The sequence below is a fragment of the Archocentrus centrarchus genome, unplaced genomic scaffold (genome assembly GCF_007364275.1).
Source record: "Archocentrus centrarchus isolate MPI-CPG fArcCen1 unplaced genomic scaffold, fArcCen1 scaffold_86_ctg1, whole genome shotgun sequence".
Lineage (NCBI taxonomy): Eukaryota > Metazoa > Chordata > Actinopteri > Cichliformes > Cichlidae > Archocentrus > Archocentrus centrarchus.
The window spans coordinates 268,367-289,627 of NW_022060296.1; the positions used below are offsets into that span (position 1 = coordinate 268,367).

Sequence of the window (21,261 nt, forward strand, 5' to 3'; positions counted from 1 at the left end):
GCTTTAATCTGTGGATGCTCTCACCTTTAATTTTCTTGCACTTGATGATCACAACAATTATTAAGAGTGCTGCTAAAGCCACAGGAAGGCTAATTAACCATAAACAACCGGAAAACAGAAAAAAAAACATGTCAAATATGCTAATTAATGTCTCACAGTGAAGTGTCAATCTAGCATTTAGATTAAAGAACAGAACAGCTTCAAATGGGAGTTTGAAGTTTTTATCTACAGTTTTCAAAATGAATCCTTAAGTTTATTGTTAATAATGATGATCAGAAATATACAAATGACCTAAATGTGCCGTCACTGAGTGAAATCAGTCACAAAGAGAGAGCTGCACCAAAAACCTCCCTGTGACGTCAGTCTGACATTCAGACTTTACAGTGAAAGTGTCACCACCCTCTGAGGTCTTTACTTCCTCTGGTGTTGGTTTAAATGTTGATGTTGGTGATTCTGTGATAGATGCTGCTGCTGTACCTGTTGTTGTTGTTGTTGATGATGTTGATGATGTTTTTTTTGTTTTGGCATCTTCACCTAAAGCAGAGCAACAACAAAATTAAACAAAATGATGGTAAGAAAGAAAACTCCAAAGTACCTTTACAAGTACTGATAATGTACATTAATGTGATATCTAACAGTGAAATCAGTCAGATTAAAACATATTAGACCAGATTTACTAAACAGGGAAAAACAGCGTGAAAGGAATTCAACAATAGCGCTCACATTTGTAGCACAATTAGCAGTAAATTATAAGTCATAAACATCAGTAAATCAGCTTCCACTGTTCACTACACACACACACACACACACACACACACACACACCACACACACACACACACACACACACACACACACACACACACACACACACACACAGAGGAGACAGAGCAAAAGCAGAGGGAGAGATTGAACAGTGACCTACAAGGACATCCAAAGTATTAATCTGATCCTGAGTCTGTTTTCTCCTCATATGAAATGTGCTGAGATGATCTTTAACAGCAGTGATGTCGTTTCTGTGCTGAGTTGATGTTGATGATCAGTGGAGTCTGACAGAAGCAGAAGGGTCTGCAGAGTTTTCATAGGTCACTGTACCTTCATCTTCATCATTGTGCACCTGTGGAAAACAACACAACACACTTTAGACGCTTCTTTTTTCCATCTGTGTTTTGTTTACTGAAAGAAAAAAAACACAACAAAGGAAAATTAACTTCATTGTGAAAGTTTATCAAAGCTTCCTGTGTATCAAAGTTTCATCAGTGAATGTTGAAAGGAAACAGCTGCACTGTCTTAGTGATCTGATTCATCACATTACACTTTAATAACTCATTAAACTTTGACCTCTGATTGAGGTCAGATATTGTAAATGTCACAGTGGCAGTGCAGGATCGTGCTGATATCTTCATGTCTGAGGGTTTGTCTTCACCCTCATAGATCCACTGCACTGTGTGTGCACATGTATCAACATCCAACACAGAGCAGAACAAGGTGACTTCACCATTGTTCTCATGTTCAGTCACTTGTACAGATGGAGATGTGGCACACCCAAAATGTGCGGCCACTTTTGTTTTAATCTTTTCATTTCATTTTTTTAACTGGCTTGTCTGTTATTTCCAACAACAAAGACTCAAGATAATTTTGTAAACATGACCAATATTTGTGATGATTTATTGTGCAACGTGGACTATACAGAAGGACAGAAAAGTTGGAGCAACACCTCAGGTGGAACTGTTGATTTCAGGGAAGATGCACCCCGGTTGCTTTAGGGAGTGAATTTCCGCCCACTGGAAGGAAACCCGAGTGCACTGCGTCCTCACTGCTCCTGAACCTTACCTGTATTTGCAGGTTAGTACTGGGTAAAAAAATGCTACCACTGTCTATCATGTGGGGAAAAGTTTAATCTGCACGCTAAGTTTGTAAAGTCGCATTTACTTCTATGCTGAAATACGGACATATGTGAACTGTAAATAACGCTGGAACTGAAAGAGAGTAATGCACACATGAATGGTCTCTGGAGCTTGAAAAAGGCGACTGGACTTCTTTTTGTTTCTTGAAGACGTTTCACCTCTCATCCGAAAGGCTTCTTCAGTTCTCAACCAAATGGTGGAGAGACCCAGGTATTTAAACCCCTGTGGGCGTAGTCCCCTGGAGGTGGTTATGACCCTCTATTGATCATGTGCGTGAACACATGTGCCCAGGTGTGAAGGGGGCGTGGGTCATATTTAATCAGTGATTTCAGTTGAAACCAATTTAGGACTCCGCTCCATTGTTTCCTGTGGCCTATTGAGGTCACTGGAACAAAGGTGTGAATGGGGGTTGAGACGTCTGGGAAGGGAGCTCAGGACAGCACTGTAAGCGGGGAAAGTTGGTGACGTAATCCACCTCCTCTGTTCAATGATGGTTGTTCACAGTGGACATAGATGGCTTCTTTCACTCCTCTTTCAAACCATCTGTTTTCCCTGTCCAAAATGTGAACATTGGCATCCTCAAAAGAGTGCCCTTTTTCCTTCAGATGCAGATGTACTGCTGAATCTTGTCCTGTCGAGGTGCAATGAACAACAACCATCATTGAACAGAGGAGGTGGATTACGTCACCAACTTTCCCCCGCTTACAGTGCTGTCCTGAGCTCCCTTCCCAGACGTCTCAACCCCCATTCACACCTTTGTTCCAGTGACCTCAATAGGCCACAGGAAACAATGGAGCGGAGTCCTAAATTGGTTTCAACTGAAACCACTCAGAAAAAGCCATTGACCGCCCCACTTACTACCGCCTGTACCCTGGAGAAGCCACTCCATGCATTTATGGACTCCCAAAGATCCACAAAGAAGGAGTCCCACTTCGACCCATTATCAGCAGTATAAACTCGGTCACCTACAACATTTCCAAACACCTCGCCACCATCTTATCACCGCTTGTTGGCATCACACCCCACCACATTGAAAACTCTACAGATTTTACTAACAAGGTCCAGAATCTTATACTGGATCCAGATGAAACCATGGTGTCCTTTGATGTGGTTTCACTTTTCACTTGCATACCCACAACTGAGGCAGTGGAGACCGTCAGAAGACGACTACAGGAAGACGATTCCTTACTGAACAGAACCAGCTTCACCCCAGATCAGATTTGTGCACTTTTAGATCTCTGCCTTACCACAACATATTTTAAATACAATGATGGATTCTACAGACAGAAGCATGGATGTGCCATGGGCTCCCCAGTGTCTCCCATTGTAGCCAACCTTTACATGGAGGAAGTGGAAAGTAAAGCTCTTGGTTCTTTCAAAGGGAAGGCACCTAGCCACTGGTACAGATATGTAGATGACACCTGGGTCAAAATCAAAACCCAAGAAGTAGAAGCCTTCACTCGTCACATTAACTCAGTGGATAAATACATACGTTTTACCAGGGAGGACACCAGAGATAACAAGTTACCATTCCTGGACTGTGCGGTGCTTATCGAGGAAGATGGAAGCCTCAACATTGAAGTTTACCGGAAGCCCACACACACAGACCAGTATCTCCTCTTTGACTCCCACCACCCTCTGGAACACAAACTTGGGGTGATCAGGACCCTACAACACCGTGCGGAAAGTGTTCCCTCTAAGGCAGAAGGGAAGCATAAGGAACACACACACATTAAGAAAGCCCTCAAAACATGCGGTTACCCCAACTGGGCCTTCATCAAATCAGCTAAGATGCACAGGAATGAAGGCCAAACACAAACTACAGAGAATAGGAAGGACAAGAGGAACAACATTGTCATGCCATATGTGTCAGGCTTGTCAGAGAAACTCAGAAGAATTTTCTCCAAGCATGACATCTCAGTATACTTCAAACCAAGTCACACCCTAAGACAAAAACTGGTTCATCCCAAGGACAAACCCGCCAAACACAAGATCAGCGATGTAGTGTATGCTGTTCAGTGCAGTGAAGAGTGCTCGGACCTCTACATTGGTGAAACCAAACAGCCTCTTCACAAACGAATGGCACAACATAGAAGAGCCACCTCGACAGGACAAGATTCAGCAGTACATCTGCATCTGAAGGAAAAAGGGCACTCTTTTGAGGATGCCAATGTTCACATTTTGGACAGGGAAAACAGATGGTTTGAAAGAGGAGTGAAAGAAGCCATCTATGTCCACTGTGAACGACCATCATTGAACAGAGGAGGTGGATTACGTCACCAACTTTCCCACCAACCACTGATTAAATATGACCCACACCCCCTTCACACCTGGGCACATGTGTTCACGCACATGATCAATAGAGGGTCATAACCACCTCCAGGGGACTACGCCCACAGGGGTTTAAATACCTGGGTCTCTCCACCATTTGGTTGAGAACTGAAGAAGCCTTTCGGATGAGAGGTGAAACGTCTTCAAGAAACAAAAAGAAGTCCAGTCGCCTTTTTCAAGCTCCAGAGACTACTATGACCTGGATGACTGAGAATCTACACAGACACATGAATGTTGTTGATGTTTATTGAAACCTGAATAAGATGCAATCTAGAATGCAAACCTGAACCTTACCTGTATTTGCAGGGATTTCATTTTTTATGGTGGCACCATTCCTGGGGCCTGTAACAGAGACATTTAGAGAGAGAAAAACAAACATGAAGACAGTTAACTTCATCGCTCTGATCATAATTATTGTAACATTAATCTGAAAAGATGATGTAAATACTCACTGTTGATGACAGACAGATCAAGATCAAGAAGAGTTTATTGTCGTTATACATCAAGACATACACTGAGATTACGTTCCTGAACATCCATCCAAGAAATACAAACAAGAAAACACAGAAGGAGACAGGTGTCTGAGGTCATGCAGCCGTGATACAGGCACTACCTTTACCAAGCAGGAGAGAAAGCAAACAAAAGGATACATAGGTTTAAAAAAATTCATCTCATACTGTCCTCATTATGAGCACCTTACAAGGTCCCAAAAAAACCAAAAACAATATGCAGATGAAAGTCTGCATATTGTTGCTGGTTGTGTAGTGATGTAAAGTGTCACCAGCATCACCAGCTGTGATGTTCTTTATAAGCAGAGAACAACCTGCTGTAACTCTCAGTCTGTCTGATTTATTGTTGCTTTTTTTCTCCAATCGACCCATCACAAATCAGCTGGTAGGTGTCAGTGGGTGTTAAACCACTGAGTCCTGCCACAGTCAGGCTGATCATCTGTCACATTTCATTTCATCACCAACTCTGACAACTAATGTGTAAATTTGTCCAGTTTCTGCTGCTGTGAAAAAGAGAAAATCATTTGGAAAATAAAGTGTAACATGGATATGACTGTTATGTTCATAGTTGGTTCACTTCTGGTTTACAAAGTTCAACAAAACTCAGGAAGTTGCAAACCAAACAGGTCTCAGAGGCTGAATGATGTAACATTAGTGGCAGGTTATTCATTTACAGTGTGTTGTGTATTCTTACCTTTAAACTGAAGCATCAGGATCAGGAATGAAAGCATTTGAATCCATCTGAATTCAGCCATCGTGCTTCTCTGTCTCTCTTCCTGCTCTCACATTCACAAATGAGACGTCTCAAAGATGAAGACAGCGCTGACGTCCTGCTCTCTTCCTCATAGTGACATCACTCCTTCTCTCTCTTCTCTCACTGGCTGAATGAATTTAGTTCCCAGCTTTTACTCTCTCTAACCTCCCTCTGTCTTCATTTAGATTCTAAACATGTGAAAAACTTTTGGAGATTTTAACTTTGTTTGATGCATTTTGCAAACTTTTCTGTCTTCAGTCTTTTACAGGGAGGACTCCAGCTGAGTAGAATAGAGGACGTTAAATGTGTGAAAACTGTTAGTTTAGAGAAGTGTTTGCATCAAGAAGAACACAGACAGTGTTTATGATCATGTCTGCTGTCAGCACACATGAAAATAAATTTCCTACTAGAGTTTGAGTCTCGATGTGCACAATGAAACACAGTGATACTGCAGCAATGACCAGCAGCTAAATAAAAACACTGATGTGTTAGTGGTCTGAGACCTGTGGGCTCCTCATTGCATCAATGACATCATTGTTTTCTGTGAACTGAAGGGGAAGTGTAAATATAAATATATTTAATAAACATATTTAATGACACAGAGTTAAATGTTGTTTTTTGCTAAGACTGAATAAATATGCACTCCAGTTCAAAATAGTTTTTTCTTCTTTTCTTGCTTTTTGTATACACCATTTAACAAATTGAGATAAATAATATTGATCTGCCTTTAATGTTCTATGACTGGTTTGCTGATCAAAAGATTAGAAGTGTGACAGTTTCTATTATCAGCTTAACTTGTGTGAATGTGAGAACAGCAGCAGGACGGCTGTTATTTTTTTAACTGCCAACACGTGAATATGTGCAACTCTAACAGAAACAGTTTGAAGTCAAAAACCAAACAAATATTTGAGGTGAGATGTCTGATCATTATAGAGTCCTTTAAAATATTTGATTAACATTAAAATGGCTACAAAAACCTTTTTAAAAGTTTTAATCACAATGAAAACAATTAAATCTCAAGTTTATACTTTAATTTTTTCTGCACTGTAGACACAGCACACACGTGTCTGACTGTGAGCCTCAGCTAGGAGGGATGTCATGTGATCTGATAGGGTGTCAGTGGTTGGTGGCGAGGTGTTATTTTCTGTCAGCAGCTAAACTTGTATGAACAGCAGCAAACTGAGGTTTCCTGCAATCAAACCTCAACACGCACGTCTCTGACATGTCTGAGTTTGAGGAAGAAAACGTCTAGAAGAATTTGACTTGTCAAAAATGTTTTAGTTGATCTTGATACAAAAATGGTGTCCCTTTAAGAAGTTCTGTCTCTTTAGGTTTTAAAGTATGGGTTAAACTTGAAGTGTTGTGGGAGTATTTGTTTACAAGAAAGAGTAAAAATGATAGGATCAATCAAAAGTATTGAACAGAAAGCAATATTTATTTAATATCAGATAAAGTGAATTAATCAGTTATAAAAGCTGTTTGAGTTTATTGATCACAGGCTGTATCAACTTAGGCCAAGAGGTTCAATCCTAATATCTGAGCTTTTTCAGATTAAAGATCAATATTTAGAGCCATGTGTGAGATTAAGAATTTAGATTAATTCAAAATGAAACTTATTGCAGTAGCTAATTAGTCTTGATTCAAACTTACAGCTCACTGCTGTTAATTTACCACTACACAGTTTAACACTGCCATATGACTGTGCAGTAAATACTGTACATATATATTACAGACTATATTTTATATTACACTTAAAAAAGTAACACTTGACTTTACTTATTCATCCAAATCATCATCCAGCATCTGCAGAAACAGCTTATAGCCTTTCATGAGAAACGTCCTCCTTCTTTAACTTCTTTGTGTAGTCGATGGTGGAATAGAGGTCACTGGGAGCAGCAGAAGCTCCACCTGAAGAGGAGGAAGCTTTCACAGTGCTGTAGGTCACAGTGTCACCATCATCATCACCACGGGACTATAAGAAAACATTACAAATCTTTATTAAAGACATCAGCTGATAGGAGCTGTAATAATCAGGGTCTCACTGATAACATCATCTCTATAAATATTAAAAATCTTACTCGGGCTTTATTCTTCATCTTCTTGGTGAAGTTGATGGAGGCGTAGGAAAAATCATCATCAGCTTCAGCCTACACAGTGAAGACAGAAGAAGGACTGCTCAGTAATACCTGGATTTACTGTGAGTCTGTTTAATATAATTTGATTCTACTTCATCATCATGAAGTAGATGATGAAGTAGCTCCTCCCACTTTTCTCTTAAAAAAAAAACATAAATTGAAGGTACCTTTGTACTGAGAGTAGTGTGTGTGATCTCACCATGTCCTGATTGGTTCCTGGTCCAGATTCAGTCTCTGCAGGGTTAAAGTTCAGGCCCTGCAGAAAAACAGAAGAGCTGCTGTGTAGGTTTTATGTAAGGATCTGTAAAATGTACATGACAAATATAACCTAATAATAACTACATGTTATAACTACAGGCAGGAAGAGGACACCAACGTAGGATATGCCAGACAGAAGTAAAATGTCAAACTCAGATTTATTGGCTGGCAGAGCGAACAAAAGGCAGGACAGGACCAGTGGCATTGAATACAGAACAAAAATAAACTCCACAAGAGCTCCAGAAAACAGGGTAAACTGACAGAGCCACACAGCAAGAGGAAACAATGACAACAACAGGCACTGAAAACACAGGACTTAAATACACAGGAGGATAACGAGGGGAGTGGGAACAGCTGGGAACACAGGTGACGCTGATTCCTTGGAGACCAGGGGAAGCAAAACTGAACACAACAGACAGGGACCGGACGACTTTCAAAATAAAACAGGAAGAGAGATGGGGGAACAAAAACGCACACTTGACATAAAATACTGGGAGAACACAAGGAACTAGAAATAAACTAAACCCCACAACCAAAAGAAACCCAGAACAGAACAGACAAGATTCAGCAAAAACAAAACACACTCTGACCCCGGACCATGACAACATGATCAAAAAGTTTCAGGGAGGAGCTGCAACAGCTCAAGTGCAGCTTCTATGTGAACTAATAACATAATTATTTGAGTGTCTGAACTCACAGTGTTGCCACATAGCTGGGTTTCATTTCCTGAAAAGGTAAAAAAAAAAAAGAGTTTTAATCTCACATTAAAATCCAGGTTTTCTGGTTTCTAATGATCCCCATCTACAGAATAATTTCATAATTAATTTCATTTGTTAGATTCATAATAATCTTTAATCTGTGGATGCTCTCACCTTTAATTTTCTTGCACTTGATGATCACAACAATTATTAAGAGTGCTGCTAAACACACAGGAAGGCTAATTAACCATAAAAAAACTGAAAACAGAAAAAAAAAATCATGTTAAATATGCTAATTAATGTCTCCACTCACAGTCAAGTGTCAGTTCAGCCTTTAGATTAAAGAACAAAACAGGTTTAAATGTGAGTTTGAGGAGTTTTTATCTACAGTTTTCAAAACTGTTTGTTTTTTAAATGATGATCAGAAATCTGCAAATATCCTAAATGTGCTGTCACTGAGTGAAATCAGTCACAAAGAGAGAGCTGCACCAACAACCTCCCTGTGATTGCTTTGCTCACTAACATGCTGCAGCGGTCACTCATAGTTTACATGGAAGGCGTAGCTGACAGAAGCAAATGCTTGCAGAGAGGTTGGAGGTCCAGAATCTATGACCGACTGTGGCAACCTGCTGATATCTAAAGAAATCACAGGGAGGTCTAGACCTCATTACAACCAGTTACACCAGCTTCTACCAGCAACCTTCAGCAACCATTCACCAACAACAGTTTTACCTAGTGACCACCTGATGGTCAGTCTCTAGGGCTGTGTGAAATCTCCACCCAAAGCCCAGAGTCTGTCTGACATTTAGTCCTTAAGCTTTAATTTATCACAGCTGTCACTGAATTTCTCCACCAGTGTTCAAATATCAGTCTGACATTCACAGTTTACAATTAAAGTGTCACTACAACCTGAGGGCTTTGGTGTAAATGCTGATGTTGGTGATTCTGTGGTAGATGTTGCTGCTGTACTTGTTGTAGTTGTTGTTGTTGGTGATGTTGTTGTTCTTGTTGGTGGTGATGTTGTTGTTGTTGTTGTTGTTGTTGGTGATGTTGTTGTTGTTGTTTTGGCATCTTTACCTAAAGCAGTGCAATAGCAAAAATTTAAAAAATTAAGAAAGAAAACTCTAAAGTACCTTCATAAGTATTGATAAAGTACAGTGGTGTGATATCTAACAGTGAAATCAGTCAGATCAGTTTACTCATGAATCACTGTAACGTGATTAGAACATATTAGACCAGATTTATTAAACAGGGAAAAACAGCCTGTGACAGTAATCTCCAAATAGCGCTCACGTTTCTAACACAGTTAGCAGTACATTGTGAATCACAAACATCAGTAAATCATTTTATTATCATTTAAATATTCTCCTCTTTATATTTTGCGGTCAGTCACAAAAGTCTCTGAGTTTCCACCTCTTACACAATCTTGTCACTGTGCTCTCTGTAAATACCAACAGTACTTTTTTATGCTAAAACCCAGTTTGTGTTGGTGCAGCGTGTTAGTAAATCTGCCCCATTCTCACCTGTTTTCTCACCTGAGGACTTGAGTTTGAAGGGAAACAGCTGCTCATTGTTAGTGTGATCGTGTGTCACTTTACACTTAAGTGACTCATAAAACTGTGACTTCTGATTAAGTTGAGATCTTGTAAATGTCACAGTGTCAGAGCAGGAACCTGCTTTCACCTTCATGTTCTCTTTACCCTCAAACAGCCACTGCACTGAGTGTCTGCAGGGTTCATGTGTCCACACAGAGCAGTTCAAGATGACTTCATCATTGTTCTCACGTTCAGTCACTTTTAAAGACACAGAGAGAAAAACAACAGTAAAATGAACTTCATCACTGTAATCATGATTATTATGATGCTTCATTGTGTTCCAACAGGACAGTTTCAGCTAAAACATCATGATGGAAATACTCACTGTGAATAACAGACAGATCAACATCAGCATCTCCTCCTTCTTGTGGTCCTCCTCTTGTTCTGAACTGTCTGCAGGTGTAACGACCGACATCATCATCTGTGACCTTCTTTATAACCAGAGAACAGTTCACTGCAACACTCAGTCTGTCTGATTTAGCTTCAGTGTTCTCTGTAATCTGTCCATGAACAACCAGCTCTACTGCTCCTGTTGTTGAACCACTGAATATCCAGGTAGTACTGGAGCAGTTTTGTTGACCATCTATCACATTTTCACAGGACAAACTGGTGTCGTGTCCAGCTCTGACAGTGAAGGAGGACAAAGTGTTTCCTGTTGTTGCTGCTGAGAACAGGAGAGTGAAATGTGACAAACTGTAACATGAATACTACGGTTAGATTAACAGTTAGTTTATGGATTATTTTAGAGAGTTTGTTCCTCATCTTTGGTTTCCAAGAGTCCATAAAATTCAAAGATTACAAACAAAGCACGTCTGTGTGAGTTCAAGGAAATCCTCCTGTTTCCTCACCTTTAACCTGAAGCATCAGCAGCAGAAATGAAGACATTTGAATCCATGTGACTGCAGCCATCGTGCTTCTCTGCCTCTCTCTGTCTCCACTCTCTGCTCTCACATTCACAAATAGACACTCTCAGAGACGAGGACAGCATCAACGTCCTGCTCACTTCCTCATAGTGACATCACTCCTTTACTCTCTATCACTTACTTCATATTAATTTAGCTCACAGCTTTCAAATATCTGCTCCCCTTCTCCTAATTCATATGCTGAATAAGTGAAAAGCTTTTTAACATTTGAACTTTTATATTTGATACATTTTACAGTCTCTTGTCTGCAGAGCTTTACATGCAGGACGACAGCAGAAAATGTGTTGATCAGAAAAGAACAGAGGAAGTTAAATATGTGACGACCACTGAGATGCTGTAAGTGTTTGCATTCATGCAGCTCTTCTTTGTATATGTTTATTCAAAGAAAGCACTGTTCATGTTTGTCTGCACACATGAAAAGAGCTGAAGACTCCTTACCTACAACAAACTCTATGTTGAGCTGCACAATGAAACATGGTGATGCTGCAGCAGTCACCACTGCTAGCAGCTCAATAAGGACACAGATGTGTTAGTGGTCTGAGACCTGCTGGTTCCTCATTGCACCCATGAAGTCATTTTTTTCTATGAAGTGAAGGGGAAGTGTTTGGGTGAGAATGAGGCTACAACAGCAGCAGAGCTCTGGAGGTTTGAGCCTCTGAGACACACAAATGTTGACACATTGATGAGAGTGTGACTGAGCTGTGTTTCATTTGAACACACAGAAAGTCAGTTCATGCTCTGCTTTAATATTCAGCTGAGTGCCAAATCATAACATTTGAATTCATAACATCTCAAGTTGTTTTAATATTGAGTGTATTGAGTATAAGCTGGAGTCATGTAATAGCTTTATGAAGAGGAGATACATTTATATGTTACTCAGATAAACATCAGTAGTCAGTTCACACAGAGCTGCTTAAACTAGCAGAGCAAAGGTTTCATAGAAGAGATGAAAGAACAGGAAGTCAAAGTAGAAGCACACTTGTACTGTGGTCAGTACAGCAATGCTGTGGTGAGTGTGTGTGTCAGAGAGAGACAGCGCTACACAACACAATAAAAGTCATTTCAGATAGTTTTCTACGTATTTTTGTTTAATAGTTTTATTGTGATAGACCAAAACAAAGATACACTGTAACAGATTTTTAGCATATGACGATCATAACTGTGGGTCGTAAATGTCATCAAAACTCAGCTCCACCTCCAGCCTCAACGGGCTGCTGATCTTTGGCCGTGTCCCTGATACACTCAGTTGTCAGAGTCCTTTGACCATATTATGTCCTGTAGGTGTTGAGATAGTCAAAGGTTTAGTGGTCTTTACAGTGAGGAAAATTAAAATTAAAAAATTAAAATTTGGGTCGTCCTCCCAGCTCACCGAGAGAGAGAGAGAGAGAGAGAGAGAGAGAGAGAGACAGAGAGAGAGAGAGAGCAAGAGAAAGAGAAAGAGAGAGAGAGAGAGAAGAGAAGAGAAGAGAGAGAGATAGAGAGCACGAGTAAAGCGCATAGACAAAGAGGATGCTAAAGCCTAAAATCGGGTCAGCTCGCCCTCGATATCCTATCGCCTCTCTACTCCTATCGCGATGCTCTAAGATCTCGATATCAGGCGCATCGTCACTTCGCTCAAAGCTCCCGCTCTCTATCCTCCTCCGTCTCTCTCCCTCTCTCTCCTCTTCTCTCTCTCCCTTCTCCCTCTCGCCCCTCGCTCTCTCTCTCAAATCCCTCTATCTGCTCTCCGAGAGATAGTGTGTGTGTTTCGTCTCGGTGTCGTGGGTTCGTTCCTTGGTTCCAATGTCATGATGCGAGCTCTGGCTGAGGTGGGCTGCCTGTTGTCTCTGGTTTTCTGGGGTCTCTTTCCTGTGGTTTGTGGCACACAGTTGTCCTCAGGATGTGGTGGCCTCAGGGTTTTCAGTGCCCTGGGGGGGCCCCTGCGCATAGCCCAGTGTCCTCTGGGCCTGTCTCTGTCTGCCTCTGGCTTCCAGGGAGCGTTGTTGTGGCTTCACAGCCTCGTTATCAGGCACGTTTCATGACAACCACACATACACATGCACTTGTGTTCTCTCTCTCTCTCTCTCACACACACACAAACCTTATAACACTGTTTTTTCTTGGTAAAGCCGACTGCACATAGAAAATATTTTGGCTTTTTTATTTCCTACCACTAATTGATCATATTTAAGACTGAAGCATTAATCTGTCTTTACTGATTGGTTACAGCTCTTAAGGTGGCAAGAAAAGACATAAAGGCCTGGATGACCTCTAATTTCCTGCTTCTAAATTCAGATAAAACTGAAGTTCTTGTACTCGGCCCCCCAAATCTTAGAAACATGGTGTCTAACCAGATACTTACTCTGGATGGCATTACTTTGGCCTCCAGTAACACTGTGAGAAATCTTGGAGTCATTATTGACCAGGATATGTCCTTCAATGCACATATTAAACAAATATGTAGGACTGCTTTTTCGGATTAGTGCAATATTTCTAAAATTAGAAACATCCTTTCTCAGACTGATGCTGAAAAGCTAATTTATGCATTTATTACTTCTAGGCTGGACTATTGTAATTCATTATTATCAGGCTGTCCTAAAAGCTCCCTGAAAAGCCTTCAGCTGATCCAAAATGCTGCAGCTAGAGTACTGACAGGGACTAGAAAGAGAGAGCAGATTTCTCCCATATTGGCTTCTCTTCATTGGCTCCCTGTTAAATCTAGAATAGAGTTTAAAATCTTCTCCTCACCTACAAGGTCTTGAATAATCAGGCCCCATCTTATCTCAAAGACCTCATAGTCCCATATCACCCCAACAGAGCACTTCGCTCTCAGACTGCTGGCTTACTTGTGGTTCCTCGGATACTTAAGAGTAGAATGGGAGGCAGAGCCTTCAGCTTTCAGGCCCCTCTTCTGTGGAACCAGCTCCCAGCTTGGATTCAGCAGACAGACACCCTCTCTATTTTTAAGATTAGGCTTCAAACTTTACTTTATGATTAAAGCTTATAGTTAGGGCTGGATCAGGTGACCCTGAACCCTCCTTTAGTTATGCTGCTATAGGCCTAGGCTGCTGGGGTCCATTCACCTCCTTTTACTCTGTTTATACTTCACTCTGCATTTCATCATTAATTATTATTAATCTCTGTCTCTCTTCCACAGTGTGTCTTCTGTCTGTCACTTGTGGCTGTGTGACAAGCAGAGTTGGACCCCAATACAGGACACAAAACAGAGCTAAACTCAAATCAGCTTTTATTGCTGGAGGCTGACAAGATACAAAACTTGAAAAATAACAAAATTTCAACCAAGGCTTAACTAAAGGCAAAATACCCAGCCTGGGAGAAAAAGGGAAAAAACACTAAACAGGTGAGCAAAGGTGCACTGAGGAAAACAGACACATGAACACAGAGACATGGGAAGACAAGCACAAAGACAGAATACAAAAACTACAACAATCTGAGAATCTAAACTGTAAGAAAAACTATGAAACACAACCAGAAAGTACCAAAAAACCAAAACTTCAGTAAAAGAACTTAAAACACTGGACCACTGGCCCAGGACCATGACACTGTCCTGTCTCCCTGCCCTCATTCCCAACCGGTCACAGCAGATGACTGCCCCTCCCTGAGCCTGGTTCTGCTGGAGGTTTCTTCCTGTTAAAAAGGAGATTTTTCTTCCCACTATTGCCAAATGCTGCTCATAGGGGGTCATTTTGATTGTTGACTTTTCTCTATAATTATTGTATTATTATTGTCTTTACCTACAATATAAAGCACCTTGAGGAAACTGTTGGTTGTGATTTGGTGCTATATAAATAAAATTGACCTGAATACTAAATGCAAGATCAAATCAAGCTTAAATGTGTTAAACAGCAGTGAATTTGTTGCTGTGCTGAGTTGATGCTGAATTTTCTGATCAGTGGAGTCTGACAGAAGCAGAAGGCTCTCCAGAGTTTTCATAGATCACTGAACCTTCATCTTCATCTTTATGCACCTGTGGAAAACAACACAAAACACTTTTTAGTGTCTTTGAAATGTTACTCAGTTTGTGGGATTATTTTATAGAGCATCATATCTACAGTTATAAATAAGAACAAACAGCATTAACATGATTTTTGCTCTGTAAAGTTATAAAACAATATTGAGGGTTCAAACTCACAGTGTTTCCTTCTGTCTGTGTTTTGATTCCTGAAAGGAGAAAATTACAGAAGAGAGTTGAAATATTAAAAATGCAGGTTTATCAGTTTTTGTATAAAAGTTTCATCTGTGGATGTTTTGACCTTTAGTTTTTGTCCACATGTTGACTTTAACAGCAGATATTATGAGAGCTGCTAAACCCACAAACACAAAGATCCACCTCAGCAGAAAACCTGAAAAGAATAAAACTATTTAGACTTCAGATTTTTGTTCTGTGCAAAAATGACATATTTTCAAAGTGATGAATACAGTCAGTTTTATAAAGTTGTAGTGACGACTGTCTGAGCTTCTGTTTACAGCTTTCAAACTCAACTATTGAGTCTGTTGTTAATAATGATGATCAAAAGTATTCAAATCAGCTAAAAGTGTCTAATTCTTACTTGTTGTTCTTCTTATTAATATTAACTTCAACAAATGTGAAGTGATGCTGATAAAGGTTCATAGAATGAGAGTGATACTAAGCTCTCAGTCACACAGGCCTGCAGGTCTGTCTGTGATCCTGTGGTTCCCTCCAGTTAGCAGGAAAAATGTGTAATCCCTGACTGGTTGGTGAGGCTGCTGGCTTTCATTGGGTGAAATCAGTCACAGAGAGAGTGCTGCACCACAAACCTCCTTATGGTTGCTTTGGTCACTAACATGTGGCAGCGGTCACTCACAGTTTACATGATAGACGTAGCTGACAGAAGCAAGTGTTTGCAGAGAGGTTGGTGTCTTCCATGGAAACTACAGTCAACCTGCTAGAGACCAAAGCAATCACAAGGAGGTTTTCAGTGCAGCACCGCATACCTCTGCAAATATTTACCCCTAAAAACTGCCAGCAAACTCCAGCAACCACTCACCAACTGATCAGGGAATACCCGTTTTTCCCTAAGGACCAGTTGTTGCCAATCAGACTCTAGGGCTGTGTGAAATCTCCACCCAAAGCCCAGAGTCTGTCTGACATTTAGTCCTTAAGCTTTAATATATCACAGCTATCACTGAATTTCTCCACCAGTGTTCAAATATCAGTCTGACATTCAGAGTTTACAATTAAAGTGTCACTACAACCTGAGCTCTTTACTTCCTCTGATGTTGGTTTAAATGTTGTTGTTGTTGTTGTTGTTTTGGCATCTTCACCTAAAGCAGTGCAATAACAAAATTAAACAAAATGATGGCAAGAAAGAAATCTCCAAAATACAAGTTTGATAAAGTACAGTGGTGTGATATCTAACAATGAAATCAGTCAAATCAGTTTTCTCATGAATCACTGTGAAGTGATTAGAACATATTTGACCAGATTTACTAAACAGGGAAAAATAGTGTGTAACACAATTAGCAGGAAATTGCGAGTCACTGTTCATTTAAATATTCTCCTCTTTATATTTTGTGGTCAGTCACAACAATCCCTGAGTTTCCACCTCTTACACAATCTTGTCACTGTGCTCTCTGTAAATACCAACAGTACTTTTTTATGCTAAAACCCAGTTTGTGTTGGTGCAGCGTGTTAGTAAATCTGCCCCATTCTCACCTGTTTTCTCACCTGAGGACTTGAGTTTGAAGGGAAACAGCTGCTCATTGTTAGTGTAATCGTGTGTCACTTTACACTTCAATGACTCATAAAACTGTGACTTCTGATTAAGTTGAGATCTTGTAAATGTCACAGTGTCAGAGCAGGAACCTGCTTTCACCTTCATGTTCTCTTTACCCTCAAACAGCCACTGCACTGAGTGTCTGCAGGGTTCATGTGTCCACACAGAGCAGCTCAAGATGACTTCATCATTGTTCTCACGTTCAGTCACTTTTAAAGACACAGAGAGAAAAACAACAGTAAAATTAACTTCATCACTGTAATCATGATTATTATGATGCTTCATTGTGTTCCAACAGGACAGTTTCAGCTAAAACATCATGATGGAAATACTCACTGTGAATAACAGACAGATCAATGACAGTATCTCCTCCTTCTTGTTTTCCTCCTCTTGTTCTGAACTGTCTGCAGGTGTAACGACCGACATCATCATCTGTGACCTTCTTTATAACCAGAGAACAGTTCACTGCAACACTCAGTCTGTCTGATTTAGCTTCAGTGTTCTCTGTAATCTGTCCATGAACAACCAGCTCTACTGCTGCTCCTCTTGTTGAACCACTGAACATCCAGGTAGTACTGGAGCAGTTTTGTTGACCATCTATCACATTTTCACAGGACAAACTGGTGTCGTGTCCAGCTCTGACAGTGAAGGAGGGCAAAGTGTTTCCTGTTGTTGCTGCTGAGAACAGGAGAGTGAAATGTGACAAACTGTAACATGAATACTACGGTTAGATTAACAGTTAGTTTATGGATTATTTTAGAGAGTTTGTTTCTCATCTTTGGTTTCCAAGAGTCCATAAAATTCAAAGATTACAAACAAAGCACGTCTGTGTGAGTTCAAGGAAATCCTCCTGTTTCCTCACCTTTAACCTGAAGCATCAGCAGCAGAAATGAAGACATTTGAATCCATGTGACTGCAGCCATCGTGCTTCTCTGCCTCTCTCTGTCTCCACTCTCTGCTCTCACATTCACAAATAGACACTCTCAGAGACGAGGACAGCATCAACGTCCTGCTCACTTCCTCATAGTGACATCACTCCTTTACTCTCTATCACTTCCTTCATATTAATTTAGTTCACAGCTTTCAAATATCTGCTCCCCTTCTCCTAATTCATATGCTGAATAAGTGAAAAGCTTTTTAACATTTGAACTTTTATATTTGATACATTTTACAGTCTCTTGTCTGCAGAGCTTTACATGCAGGACGACAGCAGAAAATGTGTTGATCAGAAAAGAACAGAGGAAGTTAAATATGTGACGACCACTGAGATGCTGTAAGTGTTTGCATTCATGCAGCTCTTCTTTGTATATGTTTATTCAAAGAAAGCACTGTTCATGTTTGTCTGCACACATGAAAAGAGCTGAAGACTCCTTACCTACAACAAACTCTATGTTGAGCTGCACAATGAAACATGGTGATGCTGCAGCAGTCACCACTGCTAGCAGCTGGATAAGGACACAGATGTGTTAGTGGTCTGAGACCTGCTGGTTCCTCATTGCACCCATGAAGTCATTTTTTCTATGAAGTGAAGGGGAAGTGTTTGGGTGAGAATGAGGCTACAACAGCAGCAGAGCTGCTTAAAATAGTAGGTTTAATAGTGGAGATGAAAGAACAGGAAGTCAAACTAGGGAGAATAATAGACGCACACTTGTACTGTGGTCAGCACAGCAGAGCTGTGGTGAGTGTGAGGTGTCAGAGAGAGACAGCGCTACACAACACAATAAAAGTCATTCCAGATAGTTTTCTATGTATTTTTTTTTTAATAGTTTTATTGTGATAGACCAAAACAAAGATACATTGTAACAGATTTGTAGCATATGACGAGCATAACTGTGGGTTGTAAATGTCATCAAAACTCAGCTCCACCTCCAGCCTCAACGGGCTGCTGATTTTAGGCCGTGTCCCTGATGCACTCAGTTGTCAGAATCCTTCAATGATATTTTGTCCTGTAGGTGTTGAGATATTAGTGATCTTTACACTGAAGAAAATTATTCTCCAACTGCTCCATAATTCATAGATGCACCACCTCCACCCTTCTTTACTCCTTAGGGGCTCTGTCTCTCTAAGATGTTCTTTTTATACACAATCTGTCATGTCTTCATTTCCTCAGTGAAACATGGTGATACTGTAGGAGTCATCACTGCTATCAGCCAGCTAAAAACACAGTGCTCCTGATTGGCTCACACTGTGAGCAGGCAACCAACTGTCTTAAGGCTGAAAGTCAGCAGCTTCCTCCACTCTCTCTCTCTGCTTTTCACTGTTGCTGTCATAGTGTTCAGTGAATGGGTGGGACTCAAAACGCAGGATTCTGAAAAGCAGTTTAAAAGTTTATTGTCTGTTCGGGTTTAGGGGCTGAACAGGGGAATCTCCAGATCCAGAACGGATTCTGCTGTCCAAACAGGTCACTCCTCTCACTCTCACCTCGGTAAGGTGAAAACACACACAGTCCAGGTGGCCGCTGAATATCTGCACAGACTGACTGAATGACCTGCTTCTGCTTAAGAAACCACAGCAAAGCGAGATAATGAGCCACAGGTGTGCACATCCTCTCCAGGTGTGCAATCAGCTCCCAGAAACTCCCGCCTCCAGTACATGAACTACACACACACACACACACACACACACGGGAGAGAGCAAGAAGAGAACAGAGCACCAATCTAAGCAGAACAGGGAGGCCCTGATAGTCGCACTATCCCATGAACCAGTCAAAAACCTTAAAGACAGGAAAATACTCACTTTAGGTCAAGAACACACAACACCACACGGACTGGACTGGTTTTGCTCAGCAGCTCCACATGACTGCAAATGAGGAGCATCACTTACCCTGCCAGTCCAGTAGGTGGTGCATTACTACACAACACAAAGTCATGACACAGAAAACACTAAATAGGTCCGGTCTTTCTAACAAAAGACATTGATAAATAAGAACTTAATTATTTGAGTGTCTGAACTCACAGTGTTGTCACCCAGCTAGGTTTCATTTCCTGAGGGAAAAAAAAAAAGTTTTAATTTCACATTAAAATCCAGGTTTTCTGTTTTCTAATGATCCCCATGTACAGAATTATTTTGTCCAAGTAGAGGGCAGTGTTGACCCTCAAATGAGAGATTTTTCTCCTGTTGATGATCCTGTGCTCATTTGCCTTACTTGTCCTTACTGTTCATAGGATAATTTGTTCTTAATGACTGTGGGTACATGCTAAATAGACGATGATTAGTTAAGAGTGATATTTTATTGTTACCATTTGTAGCTATTTCAGAACCACATTTCTACTGGTCAGCCCGAGTGTGTGCTTATTGTGTGCAACAGAAAATAAAGTTCTAACCTGATGTGACATCGTCTCATGTCTGTGACGGACTATATACAAGGGGACAGCATTGTTACCACGAGTGAGAGATAGTGGGTTAGTGTGTCCGCTGTAACACCCACACTTCCATTTCATTAGTTACATTCATAATAAGCTTTAATCTGTGGATGCTCTCACCTTTAATTTTCTTGCACTTGATGATCTCAACAATTATTAATAGTGCTGCTAAAGCCACAGGAAGGCTAATTAACCATAAACAACCTGAAAACAGAAAAACAATTAAATATGCTAATTAATGTCTCACAGTGAAGTGTCAATCTAGCATTTAGATTCAAGAACAGAACAGCTTCAAATGGGAGTTTTAAGTTTTTATCTACAGTTTTCAAAATGAATCCTTAAGTTTATTGTGAATAATGATGATCAGAAATATACAAATGACCTAAATGTGCCGTCACTGAGTGAAATCAGTCACAAAGAGAGAGCTGCACCAAAAACCTCCCTGTGACGTCAGTCTGACATTCAGACTTTACAGTTAAAGTGTCACCACCCTCTGAGGTCTTTACTTCCTCTGGTGTTGGTTTAAATGTTGATGTTGGTGATTCTGTGATAGATGCTGCTGCTGTAAGTAGGTGATACCTAGGTGATAAAAAATCCTTGATCATGCATGTGAGGTGCGTGTGCGCGTGCGTGTGTCCGTGCGTGTTTGCGCATGCGTGTTTGCGCTGACGTGTGATAATGACGTATACGGTAACCGTTCAAATCAGCTGATCTCATTGTCCCTCCTTACAAGGGGGCTTTTTCCCAGACGGACATCAAAGATGTTCAAACTCACAAGACAGTGGCTAAATAAAATTACCAAAGGTAAATAATCTAATATCCGAGCTCACCTGTGGTGCATGATACAGACAGTACTTAATTAAATACTACTTATATATATATATACTGTACACCCAAATTTCCCCTCTGTGGGACAAATAAAGGCTGTTTCTTCTTCTTCTCTTCTACTATGACGTAATAATAGCCGTATATGTCTCTGGAGCTTGAAACAGGCGACTGGACTTCTTTTTGTTTCTTGAAGACTTCTTTTTGTTTCTTTTGTTTCTTTTCAA

The 21,261-nt window shown here is 40.5% G+C and overlaps 1 protein-coding gene across 3 annotated transcripts; it reads right to left on the minus strand.

Moving 5' to 3' along the window:
• Positions 1-14,792: 14,792 nt before the first annotated feature.
• On the minus strand, positions 14,793-18,357 carry LOC115777924 (uncharacterized). Of its 3 annotated transcripts, XM_030725946.1 has the most exons (8): positions 18,223-18,357; positions 17,710-17,802; positions 17,184-17,525; positions 16,787-17,056; positions 16,327-16,395; positions 15,363-15,452; positions 15,242-15,270; positions 14,793-15,076 (listed from the first exon to the last, which is right to left on the minus strand). In XM_030725946.1, the coding sequence occupies exons 2-8, from the start codon at positions 17,768-17,770 to the stop codon at positions 14,999-15,001; spliced, it is 939 nt and encodes a 312-aa protein (XP_030581806.1). In that variant the 5' UTR covers positions 17,771-17,802; positions 18,223-18,357; the 3' UTR covers positions 14,793-14,998. The 3 variants fall into 3 exon arrangements, with proteins under 3 accessions (XP_030581806.1, XP_030581807.1, XP_030581804.1); XM_030725947.1 differs by lacking the exon at positions 18,223-18,357 and having other exon boundaries at positions 16,799-17,056; positions 17,710-17,847; XM_030725944.1 differs by lacking the exon at positions 18,223-18,357 and having other exon boundaries at positions 17,710-17,847.
• Between the last annotated feature and the right edge of the window lie 2,904 nt (positions 18,358-21,261).

Coding starts and splice junctions, on each gene's coding strand:
- LOC115777924 (XM_030725946.1), bottom strand. CDS start 17,770: ATGGCTGCAGTCACATGGATTCAAATGTCTTCATTTCTGCTGCTGATG. Junction 16,396..16,786: donor GTCCTCAGGTGAGAAAACAG/GTGAGAATGGGG, acceptor GCACTGCTTTAG/GTGAAGATGCCAAAACAACA. Junction 15,453..16,326: donor AGAGGAAGTAAAGAGCTCAG/GTTGTAGTGACA, acceptor TATTCTTTTCAG/GTTTTCTGCTGAGGTGGATC.